The 13,030-nt window shown below is 41.1% G+C and overlaps 1 protein-coding gene across 2 annotated transcripts in view; it reads left to right on the forward strand.

Moving 5' to 3' along the window:
• FER (FER tyrosine kinase) overlaps window positions 1-13,030 on the forward strand; it is a 388,439-nt gene that overhangs the window by 110,771 nt on the left and 264,638 nt on the right. For both annotated transcript variants that reach the window (XM_029910950.1, XM_029910951.1), the window contains one exon: window positions 7,380-7,472. In XM_029910950.1, the coding sequence (XP_029766810.1) occupies window positions 7,380-7,472 (93 nt within the window). The remainder of the gene's footprint in view (window positions 1-7,379; window positions 7,473-13,030) is intronic.

The raw sequence follows: 13,030 nt of genomic DNA on the forward strand, positions 1-13,030 counted from the left end.
CTGGGGCAGAAAGCTGTGATAGCATAAACTTGCAGGAGTTGAGAGCAGTGAGACTTAGAAATTTAAGAGTTGAGAGCAGTGCTGGAATTAGAAATTTATCTCTAAAACAAGCACATCTTAGGTTAGTTGGAAAACCACAAGATCTTACATTACAAGGAGGGAAAAAGTCTTATTGAAATAAAGGTATGGAGTTTCTATTCTGCACAGACCTTCCTCTAGCAAACTTTAATCCAGTGTACATAGTTAAGAATTTCTGCAGTTTTGAAAGTAGGTGTCAGGTGGATGGAAAAGTCATAGCATAGCCTCAAAACCCCTGTTACCAGTTTAGACTATCTCAGGAATCTGAAGAAGTCAACATATTGACTTATATTGAAAGGAATGGATGGAAAGTTTGATCAGTTTCAGAAGAGAAAACATCAGGTAACACAGTTGTAATTTTTTACATTGTAGGCTGTCATGCTACTGCTATCACAAAAAGCCACTTTTAAACAATTACTGTTTTAGCAGTACACTCAGAAATGCTGTGTTAATCACAAAGTGTATTTCAGATGTATTTCAATGTTCTTATTGAACATTGACACTATGATTTGTCTTTCTCACCATGCAAGCTTTGTGCAAAATAGTGGGGAGAGGGGTTATTGCAGTTGCACCTCTTAAATTAATTACTTTCAACTGGAGTGCAATTACAAAACTAAATCAATTAAAAATGCATTGTAGGAGGCACATTCTGTGCACTAGTTTGGGGAAAAAGCAGTATGAATGTGTGCTAAGAAATTTTAAAAAGACTGAATTAATAAACCAAAATCTGCAGCAAAATGTAGAATGTGAGGATTTTTTTTGATTGTGCTCTTATGCCAACTCAACAGGCTTTTTCTTCTCTTTCAACTGATGGAGACAAGCCACAACTGATGGAGACAAGAAAAAAAGCCACAACTCTGATGACGTTAGTCAATAAACCCCATGTATAGAATGTGGGCTCTAGGAGGTTCTTGTAAAGTGGTATGCAGCAGCTGAGGGAAAATAAAGGCTAGCTTACAACAAATATTGCAGACTGTATAGCAATAGTCATATATTCCAAGGCCAGAAGGGACCACTGTCATCATCTAGTCCAGTGGTTATCAACTTGTGGTCTGTGGACTATGTCTAAAGGGTCCGTGAAAGACTTAGACTGAAAACTGACTGAGCAGAATTCAACTATATGGGTACAGACAATAGATTTCCAAAGGGGTCTGCACCTCCGTTTGAAATTTTTTAGGGATCTTCAAATGAAAAAAGGTTGAGAACCACTGACCTACAGAGCCCTGTGTGGATACAAAATTTATATCTGCAGATGCGGATATCCACAAAGTTGCAGGGCTCTACCAGGACCTGCAGTGGCAAAAGCAGCAGATATCGGGCCACCGCTCACAGGAGCCAGCCTGGGCAGTTCCTCTGGCGTGGCTATACCGCCCAGCCCTGTCCACTGAGGCAGGCAACAGGCTCACTGGCAGTTTTCCCTGGTGATGCTAGTGTGTGCAAGCGGCTCACACGCTGCCAGACAGGAGAGAGACACTGTGGTGTGGAAGGGACTTGTGTCTGGGAGTGTGTGAGCTGCTTTCACACACTAGCCTCACCAGGACAGCTGCCTCACCTGCAGTCACCAGGACAGCTGCTGGTGAGCATGGTGCCCGCCCCAGTGGACAGGGCTGGGGTGGTACAGCCATGCCAGAGGAACTGCCCAGGCTGGGCGCTGGCTCCTGTGAGCGGTGGCCCGACATGCTGCTGCTTTCACCGCTGCTGTTTCTGGTTCTGATGTCCAGATGGCATAGTCACTGACTGCTGTGCATTAGGCAGAGATCCTATAGGTCTCTGCTCCCATTTTGACTTTTACGTGTCATTATCTGTTTGCACTGAATCTGGTGTATTTAATACCCCTATGGAAACAAGATCATGCCTCATTCGGGTCCCCGGGCAAAAAGAGTTTAGAACAAAGGGAAAGCCATTAGTGAAAGATAGAACCTTACTTGTAGCTTAATGTTGCCAGGGCTTTTCTAGTGGTTGTCTTTAGAAAATCTGCTGTAAGTGTAGAATTAAGGCTTTATTTGAATGTATTTGTGGGAAACTCATCAGAATGCACATGTTCTCTGCATTTTTTTCCCCTCTGTGATATGAGGAGCAGTCATTAGCCACTGCTAATCCCCATGACTCGTTTATCAGAAGAAGACACTCTATCGTGTCATTACCTGAGGTGCTTGAAATGAGCTGATCATCCCAAGCCCTGGCAAGCATGTAAGCAAAATTAAGTACAGTATCCATGGTAATGCAGTGAGCATTTTTTTAAAGTAGCCATTTAATTCATTGATATAGAATTGACCTGCCAGTGGACTCAGGGCGGCCAGTTATATTATCAGATTGTAACTTAAAATGACGTGCAGTATTGTGTAGACATGAGACTGGTAAAAGGAGTGAAATGTTTTATTTGTGAGTAACTGGGCACATGGTGAACAAGTGTAAGTTACATTGTTTTATAAGTTCCCCATCTGCCTCATGATTATTCTCATGATTATTTAACTTTCACCTCTTCTTTTTGGTGATATTCTGCTTTTATGCAGCTATAGTGCAAACTATGGACACATTGCGGAATATTGTTGTTAAAGGAATAACTGTTTATTTTAACTAGCAAATAGAATAGGCATTGCCTACTGGCTGAATTGCAGTAGTACCTTAGTTTCCATAGTGGGTATATACTGTAGATCAGTGGGTCTCAAACTTTTTTACCGGTGACCGCTTTCACATAGCAAGCCTTTGAGTGCAACCGCCCCATATAAATTAAAAACACTTTTTTATATATTTAATACCATTATAAATGCTGAAGGCAAAATGGGGTGGTTGGGGTGGGGGTTGACAGCTCGCGACCCCCCCATGTAATAACCTCACGACCCACTGAGGGGTCCTGACCCCCAGTTTGAGAACCCCTGCTGTAGATAATATTTACTTATTGGTAAGGATACAATTCTGTCATGAGGTCATGGATTCGGTGACTTTCCAGGACCTCCATGACTGTGTCTGGGGCAGGGCTGGAGCAGGTCAGCCCTAGCGCTACTGGAGAAGTTGCCGCCAGAATAGCTGACTGTTGGCCAGTCCTGAGGCCAACGGAACAGCGGCCAGGCGGGTGGCCACCGGAACAGATGACAGGCAGTCAGCCCTGGGGCCACCGGAACAGCGACGAGGGGGGCAGCGACCGGAACATCTTTACTGGTGGTCAGTCGGAACAGATGACTGGCAGCCAGACTCAGGGCTGCAGGAGCAGCAGTTCCCGACCCGTCAGAGCAGGAGCTGGGGTTGGGTCATCCCCCTGGGGCTGGAGCAGCTGTGATCAGCCTTTTCCACACAAGCGGTGGTGGGGCTGGAGCCGCTTCAAGCCCCAGCAGCACTATTTGTTTGGCCCCCCTTACCCCAAGGGTATTTTTAGTAAAAGTCAGAGATAGGTCGTGGGCTTCTGTGAATTTTTGTTTTTTGCCTGCAACCTGTTCCTGACTTTTACTAAAAATACCCATGACAGAATCTTAACCTTACTTATTGGTTTTACATTTTGTTGACCATTTAGAAAACTTTCGAGAAAAGCTGAAGTTGCATAATTGTTTATGTATTTATTCAGTTATTTCAAATTTTAACTTCTACAGTTCCAAAGCTCTGAGACAATTTCAAAAAACCCCAATAGACCTGTTACCTCAAGATCCAATACATGATATAGATACAATACAATTTAATTTAAATTCCTCCAAAGAATCCCACGTATTCTGCTACCCAGCCCAACCTATCATCCCTGCTTAAGGGGCCAGGGAGAAAAGATGGACCATGACAAATTTTGGGGGGTATTACTGACATTGTGTGGGGATGCTAGCAGTGCTGAAGTTAGGGTTGCCTCACACTTTTATTTATAAGCCTCTTATTTTAGTTGGTATTTTACTTTGCCAAATTTTAACTGTTTGGGCTGAAATTTACCATGCTTGCTTTCTGTCTTAAATTAAGTTCTTTTGAAAAAATTCAGCCAAATGATTCATATTGCTTAGATGGAAGAGCAAACTGCCTCCAGGATAGAAACTTGGTTCAGTGACTTGGCTGACCTAGCAGCTAAAGAGAGGGGTAATGTTTAAGGGAAGGACTTCAGACAAATTTGAAAAGATTTGATCTAAGAATTTGATTAATTCCTGACGGACGGAAACTGAGGTGTGGCTCTGCTGTTCCCCTTTTCTTTCTTTTTTCCATTCTTTCCCTTTCCTTTACTTTTTTGTACTTTTGTCCTTTTGGTTTTCCCTGTTTTTGGGGAAGAACTAAAACATTCAATATAATAAGAAAGAAAAGATTAATCAGAACAGATTAGTTGTTTCCCGGAGTGCAGATAAGGAAAAATCTTTGAAGCGCTGTAGGGCCTCTGCTCTGTGGTGCAAGAATTTGAAATTTGACAGTAGTTCTGGGAATAGGGAAGTGCCTTGCGGGCCTCATGAAAATCCACTCGGATTTAGCCAGGTTTTAAACATCTAAACTTTTCTATTAGCTTGTGATCTGTTAGAGCTTTTTATTGGCTTGGTGAACACTCCATCTGCACTGAGTATTCTCCTTGGCCCAACAGAGACTGAGCTGCAAACAGAACAAGTGCAGTTGCAATTCTGGCTTATGGAAGGAGCCAAAGAAGGACCATGAATTCTAGTCCCAGCTCTTGCACTGACTAGAATTCAGATTTTTGTGCACTTCAGATTATTTCTTATTGAGCAAGGCCTAACCTTCGGAGGCAATCAGTATCACTCCATCCATTTAACAGACAGGGTAACTGAAAGTTTGCACAAGAATCCGAACCCACTCCTCTAACATGTCAGACGTAAGCGGCATCCACAACTGCGCAGCCCTTCATAATAAATGTGCCAAATCTGTGTGCTTGGTTGCTCTTTCTGTAACTACTAGACCCCTATCAACCCCAGAACCAGTAACAGAACCCCGGGATCCTGACTCCTGATTATAGGTGCCGAGTGGCTAGGGCTAAGTGGTACAGAGGGCTCAGACCTCCACCCCCCAGCAAGTTTATCTACCTGCTAGCTCAGCAGTTGCTGGGCTGCCCCCATCCCTTGGTGCGCACACTCGCCTTTGCAGGCAAAGCCAAAGCCTTGGCATGTGCCACACAATGCTGTGATGAGCTCTTTGAGTCTCTTCCTAGTGATAAGAGGCAACAGTCTGGAGCGGGATGCGGGGCCCAGGGAAGCACCAAGGGACAGAATGGAGCCACCACTGCCTGGGTTCTCTCTCCATCCTTCAGACCCAGCACGGGGGGCAGGACGGAGCCAGAGTGAGTGTGGGGCTGGGTAGGTTCACTCTCCAACCTCAGGGCCTGGCCCAGACCCAGAGGACAGGAGCAGCGCCACTGCTGCTCAAAGTGAGTGCAGAACTGGGCAGACTTATTTTTCAAATCCTGGACAGGAGCTGCCACTGCTCGGGGTGGATGTGGGGCCAGGCAGGCTCAGTTCGCAACCTCTGTGAGACAGGAGCCATTGCTGTCCGGGGTTAATGTGGGACTGTCTTGGTCTCCAAACCCTCCCTCCCTCAGATCCACACTAGGCCGGGATAGAGCCGGACCTAGTCCCTCCAAACAATATTTTTACCCTCCACCTGTGATCTTGATATTTCACTGTTGTCTAGTAAATAGTGTATGCTGCCAGCAAAGTGTGCATCACATCCTTCTCTAGTGGTTGGTCGATATAGACAATAATAGCCTACTTCTGCTCATAGGTGTAGTTTGGCTTTTATATTTGGGGAGGTCATGGGGCTTACTATTATTAATAATAGGTATAGGCCTAATTTCTGGATTTACTGATTGTTAGTGATACTTAAATTACAGTGTACTTAATGAGTGAGTTAGGGGTGGAGATGGTGCTCCCTCCTCGAGCCCCGCTGTGTGCGGCTGGCCCGAGCCACCTGGCATTGCTGCTTGCTCCCCCGAATGTTCCTCTGCACCCCCCTAGGTGGGCACACTCCACAGTTTGAAAACCTCTGATAAACAGTTTGGTGGGGGGTACAGTGCCTTCTATATACTCCCCCCCCCCCAATCTCCATCCATGCTTCTGCTATCATTTACTCCTTTAGCTCAAGTGATGGAGCTCTGTGTTGAGATTTAAAGTTCCTAGATTCAGACCCTGCTGATGTGCTGATTAGTATGGTTCTATATGATGGAATTTCTGTTTTTCCAGTTTTCTCTTAAAAGACTTGGGGTTTTTTGGTATGAAGTTTCCTACCTTAAAAAATATTAAAGTTGAAAAGTCAAGCACTCAGAAATTAGGAAATGTCAGCATTAAAACAGTCCATGTTACCTTAATTGGGTCCCCTTCTGCATATGCATTATAATATGGTCTTTAGTTACATTACAGCATACTACTTGTTCTACAGCAGGGGTACGCGGAGATCTTCCAGGGGGTACATCATCTCATTTAGATATTTGCCTAGTTTTACAACAGGCTACATAAAAAGCAATAGCAAACTAAAATTTCATATAGACAATTACTTGTTTATACTGCTCTATATATACTATGAAATGTAAGTACAATATTTATATTCCAGTTGATTTATTTTATAATTATATGGTAAAAATATGAGTCAGCAATTTTTCAGCAGTAGTGTGCTGTGACACTTGTGTATTTTTATGTCTGATTTTGTAAGCAAGTAATTTTTAAGTGAGGTGAAACTTGAGGTACGCAAGACAAATCAGGCTCCTGAAAGGGGTACAGTAGTCTGGAAAGGTTGAGAGCCACTTTTCTACAGGACTCATACTTCATTCAGTGTACTGGATGGACACACTCTACCCATTTCCCACATCCCCCTCCCCCATTTGTCACTTTTTCTTCCTATTGTTGGTATCTATTCCACACCTTTGTTCTGTGTGCACCTCAGGCTGCACTCAATGGTGTACAGAACAGGAAGGGATAATAAAGGAAGGACAGTGGAGGTAAAAATTGAATGAGATACAGACAAAAAAGCTACTTGCAGAGTTTGGTATTCTACTCTTTAAAAAAAAAAAAAAATTGTTCTATTCAAAAATTACCTACCCTAGGGCAGCTAAAGAAATAGGTGAGACCTGACTGTACTATTACAGAATTTCAGATCTGTTACATGGTTGACAGTAATTTTATTTTTAAATAATTACTCAAAACTTCTGTATTTAATATTATAAAATTTGGGCTAGACCCTCATCTGATGTAAATTGGCATATCTTTGAAGTTTGTGCAGCTATGCTAGTTTATATCCGTTTATATTTAACCAAAACAGAAAAAGTATATCAGATTATAAATACTCAGAAATCTTTGTTGTGTAGTTTATTTTTGTTGCTGATATTCTTTTTTTCCCTCCCAACCTAGGATAAGAAGGATAAGGTGTCCAGGTTTGATACTATTCGTCACTCCATAGCTGGAATGATAAGATCTCCAAAATCCATGCTGGGCTCTTCATCAGTAAGTAGTATTGACAATGGGGTGTTACATTGTCCCACTTTTTGCAACCCAGATAGGATTCTTTTGAACACTACAACACACTTCAACCTACATGGAAAATATTATATTAAAATAGAATTAGAAAATCCTAAATTCTGACTGGTCAGTAGACATGATAATGCCATGAAATAACAGTATGAGTCAGAACTATTTTTATTTAGTGCACTCTAGCAAAGTATGTATCAAATGTCTCTTCCGTTGCTCCGAGGTCATTGTCGTACCAGAAAAAGTTAATTTTTGTAAAGCATTAATTTATTGACTGATTGACAGTGACTGATTGTGGTATTCCTTGGGGAATCTGGTGGTATTGTGCATCCCTTACATGCCACCTCAATGCATTTACACCCCTTACTAAAAACAGTTCTTAGGGATATTGATGCATGAAGGAGCTCTTTGACTTATGCGCTGATTTTTGAGGCACTCTTTGGGACATCTGGTGTTCTAGTGCCTGATCCAAAGTCCATTTAAGTCAATGGGTGTCTTTGCATTTATTTAAATAGGCTTTGAAGCAGGCCCATAAGCAACAAAGGAAGTCTTTTGAGCCCCGGATGCATTAAGACAGTTTAAAAAATAAAAATAAGAGGAGGAAAAGAAAAACAAGTTGTGTGATGCTTGCTGGTCTATTTTGAAGCATACACTAAAAAAATTAGAGAAAATGCTGAATTACATACATTTCACTTAGACATCTAACTTTATTTTAAAAACATTTCCCCTCCAAAACTTAGCTTAGCGCTCACATCTGGCGAAGGGCAAGTTATTGCTCCAAAAACTCAAAAAAGGCCCAAACAAACCTCACTAGAACTCCAAAAAAAATTCATCTTTTGGGTGAGGTCCGTCACCTGAAGTTTCAGCCCAAAAGGAAACTTCTTGAGAAAGAGGGGTGTGGTATGAATGGGCCTTCTCAATAGTCAGTATTGCATCACTACCAAGCAACCACGTAAGATGTAGTTTAGCTAAAAATAATTGAAATAGATGTGTGGGAGAGGTGACAAAATGTCTATATGTATTTGAAGAGTATAAATGGTAATAAAGAGGAGGAATTATTTAGGGTGGTCCAAACAAGGCTATAAATAGCATTAATGGGATGAAATTAAGAAAGGGAAATTTTAGGCTCAATAGTGGAAAAAACTCCTTGAGAGTGAGGGCTAGTCTACACTAGAAGCGGTACAGCTGCACTGCTGTAGTGCATCTAGTGAGGATGCTTTATGCCGGCGGGACACAGCTTTTCTGCCACCATACCGTTGGCCACACCAGCACTTAGGTCGGTGTAAGTTATGTCGCTCAGGGGGCTGTTTTATTCGCACCCCTGGGTGACATAAATTGTACCAACATAATCTGTAGTGTAGACAGGTTGCATTGCTTGACACATCTAAAGCTGTACTGGATCAACACTACACCTAAAGGGAACAAATCTTTACAAAAAAGAGATGAAGTATCTACATTGTAAGATTAATCATGTTTTTAAGATATAGAGCTGTTGAAATTGGCATAACAATACAATATTTTTCATATGTTCATAATTACAGTAAGATACTCTGGAGCATGTGTGTTGCCCTCCAGCCTTTGTATAGTTATGCCACTGCCTTTGCCTCGTTCGTATCAGTATAATTCAATACAACTTTATTTTTTATGGCATGATCCATAAAAAGTGTATCCCAAACCATTTTAGAGAATGAAATAATAAATAAAAAGGGAGAAGGAGAAACTAAGATTGTAAAAGCATTTTGAAGTGAAATTGAGAATGAAACCTGTCTCCATTGAAGTTAATGGCAAAACTTCTATTGGTTTCAGCGGAATCAGGATTTTACCAAGAGAATCTATGGACATGATTCTGATCTTTATCAGTGTAAATCAGGAGTAACTACACTTATGTCAGTTGAATTATGTTGGTGTAAGTGAGATCAGAATCAGGCCTATGGAGGCAGGGAGGTACAGGAAGTCAGTTCCAAATGGCTGGAGCCGCAGAGAAGGCGCTTGTTCCAATTAGTGACAATATTGTGTGAATGGACAGAGAAGAGGATGATGCTTGGTGAGTGAGTGAGTAGGGAGAGGAGAAGAGAAGGGCAGGTCTATGAAGAACCTTAACAAAATTCCAGAGAAGGGCAATATCCTAGTATATGTTCTGTATCTAATTACGTAAGTGACCTACTAAATTAGAACATATCACCCATTCATCTGCACTCTTTAAGTATTTTTGTCATGTGTTGTGGTGAGTTAATGATTTAATGCAACCTTTTAGTAATGGTTACCCTATATATGCATGGGTACAATTTCCTTTTTGATTTTGTAGCTAACTGCCACAGTAACTAGCTACTGGCCATTAATCTTTTTCTTGCTGCCCTCTATGTGGCACTGCTTCTTGGTGTGAAGATTAACTGTTAGAACATTGGCATTTCAAACTCGATGTGCATTTTTCCAAGTATTCCAGGTATATTACGAATCAGTCAAATATATTATGGTATATAATATGCCAGATGTGTTATACAACAATATAATATAATTCTTTTAAACTAAAAGCCATACAAACATTTTTAAATAATAGCATGTAGAAGTAAAATTTGAAGAACATTGGTGTTGATTCCATTACAGAATATATCTCCAGTTAAAATATCATTTTAGCTGCTCGCTTTCCGAGTATACATTTTCAATGTTTTGACAAGCTATAAGCCAAACAAACAAACAAACAAACAACATCTTGGTTTAAATGCAGTATTATCATAATAGTAAATGTCCACAGTTAGTGAGAGGGAAATATAGTTACTGTCATGCATAACCGAAGAAAACCTTCTATTTTTTTTTTTAGTGCCCTCTGGAGAAAGTAGCAGAGAAACCTTGTACTTCCTCAAACACCCAGGAGTTTAGTAAAGCTCAGGTTAATTATCATGCATTTGTTAGTATTTAGATGTCTTATAGTTCTCAAGGTCTTTATCCATGTGGTTTGCCTAGTCTCTGATAGACAAAAGGAGGAGGGGATACAGGTGATTAAAAAGTTAGTCTCTTATTTAGTATTCTACTCTGAAGCCTTAAGGGATGCTTGGCTGAGCTTTTATCTCAGAACATTTGGGAATTGCTACTAGTGCTGCTACCAATAGAGAAAAGAAACGATACCATTTAGAATGAGACTCTGGGTGATGGTATTGCAAAGAGGCCAGAAAGCTGCTCTAAGTAGGCAAGTAAGGATTCTTTCAGCATGGGGTAATTCTTGGCTTGTGTGGAGATGGTGTATAAGCCCTTTGCAACTCTTTCCTATTTCCCCTGGCACAGCAGTATAGCAAGTATTTTGGGCCTTGATCAGATTATTCTGTATTCCGGAAAACTCAGTCAATGTAATAGCCTCTTGGAGTAAGGATATGTCTGCACTGCAGTTGGGAGGTGTGATTCCTAGCATAGGTAGACAAACTCACACTAGCATTGCTCAAATTAGCACACTAAAATATTAGCGTGGATGTTGCATGCCAACTTGAGCAGAGCTAGCACGAGTCTGTTTACCCATACTGGGAATCACAACTCCCGGCTGCAGTGTAGACATACTCTTTTAATCCTAATGCACTTTAGAGAGCTTGAAGACTTCTCCAAACTATGGTGAAGATACGAATGGTGGAATAGCCCCAGAATAGAGGAGCCACAAACAACTTACTGGATGCAGCTGAGGATTCAACTGTAGATCTGCTGCCATGGGCCGCTGTCTGCTGGATAGCTCCCCTGCCATTTACTGTCATGCAGACCACCTCTCTGACCATTTGTTGACCTCTCTGTCACATAACTGTGACAACAGCAATTGTTTCTTCAGTATTAGGCCTGGTCTACACTGGGGGGGATCGACCTAAGATACGCAACTTCAGCTACGAGAATAGTGTAGCTGAAGTCCACATATCTTAGGTCAACTTACCTCGCGTCCTCACGGCTGCCGCCGCTCTCCCGTAGACTCCGCTTCCACCTTTCGCCGTGGTGGAGTACAGGAGTCGACGGCAGAGCGATCAGGGGTCGATTTATCACGTCTAGTGTAGACGGGATCGATCACTATCCGCCGATCTGGATAGTGTAGACATACCCTTAGAAAAGCATATAATGTATTTTTCTTAGTTGTTTTTGTTTTTAAAGGAATTTAGCAGCTGGAAGAAAGGAGAGTCACCATTGTGTGACCAGGCAACTCTCTTATGAAACCAAAGCCAGAACTTCACAGCTTTTCTGGTGTAGTGCTCTAGTACCTTTAGGAGATGGATAAGAAAAGGATGAGGGAGGGATAGAGATGGAGTATAGGGGAGAAAAGTAGAGAGGGTGAAAGGAAAACAGAGAGAAAAGCTCAAAGCCCTGTGAAGTAGGAACAGTAAGAGAGAGAAGAGATAGAGACTCAAATAAAATAAAATAAAATCCCAACAGACTTAATGGCTTTTGTCAGACTAAAACCAAGTCAGGAATCCATAAGTTGAAAGAGCAGTAATATAAAGTTTAATGATGTGAGGTAGGAAAACAAAAATTAGAAAAATTTTGTACTTTTTGCAGATATCTGACAGTTGTGATGATAGTAATGGTGTTTCCTGGTTCCTGACTATTGTGGGTTTTTTTGTTTTGTTTTTTAATGAACTTGGTAATAGTGTTTATACAATGGGTTGTTGTCCTTACCAAATTCAGCTATTTCAGGTTCTAAAATATTTTTTAAATTTTGTTTTTATCACTGTTATCTTACATTTTTGTGGTTTATGTACTTTTGCTTTAATATGTAATGTTTTGTAAAATGCTGTAGTTTCATTGCATTTTTGGTTCCCTTGCCCTGAAGTAGCTATTGGTTTCATATACTGTATTGCCTTGCAAAAGAACTAGCAAATTATATTTGAATGTGTCTAATGGCAATGTAAGAATTATGCTGCTTGGGTTAAGAAAAGTGCCAGAGGGAAAATTCTAAAAGGATCAACCTAAATTTATTTCTGTCTTTTTACTAATCCAAGAGTATGCCCTTCCCTTTCTCCAGGGGAGAATTAAAATATCTGCCTGATAAAAAAGATATAAATTCTCATTGCTTAAAGACCACTGAATAAAAGCAGTACAACAAGTTTCAGCTAATTATATGTGAGAAAATAGAACAAATGTTCATTATTAAGTAATAGAGTATCATTGAGGATGTATGTGGGTGGCGGGTTGCTGTGTTTATAAGAGCACACATTTATCAACAACCTTAATGTGGTGTTACACTGAAAGTCAGGGAGTTAGGTTTTGTTTTTTTCAGAGACAGCTTGTTGCTCAGTCTCTTCACAGCTAATGGGGGTGGGAAATCTCCATTTAAAAAAAAAGCCAAGTCAGAAACCTTTTGCTCTACATTTCAATAAGCAGCTGCTTGAGAGCCAATTTCACATGCTGTTGTTAGAGTAAAACTTATTTCAACTTCATATTAAGTTCAGATGAAAGTGGAAGGGAGGGGAGTATCCACAAGGGAGAAAGGGGAGATTGGTCGACACATAAGGGGAGAGTGAAGGGGAATCTGAGGGAACCCCCCCAAAAGCCCAAGATAAGGTATGGTGAAC

This window comes from Terrapene carolina, unplaced genomic scaffold, assembly GCF_002925995.2.
Source record: "Terrapene carolina triunguis isolate 2854851 unplaced genomic scaffold, T_m_triunguis-2.0 Scaffold69, whole genome shotgun sequence".
In the NCBI taxonomy this organism is placed as follows: domain Eukaryota; kingdom Metazoa; phylum Chordata; order Testudines; family Emydidae; genus Terrapene; species Terrapene triunguis.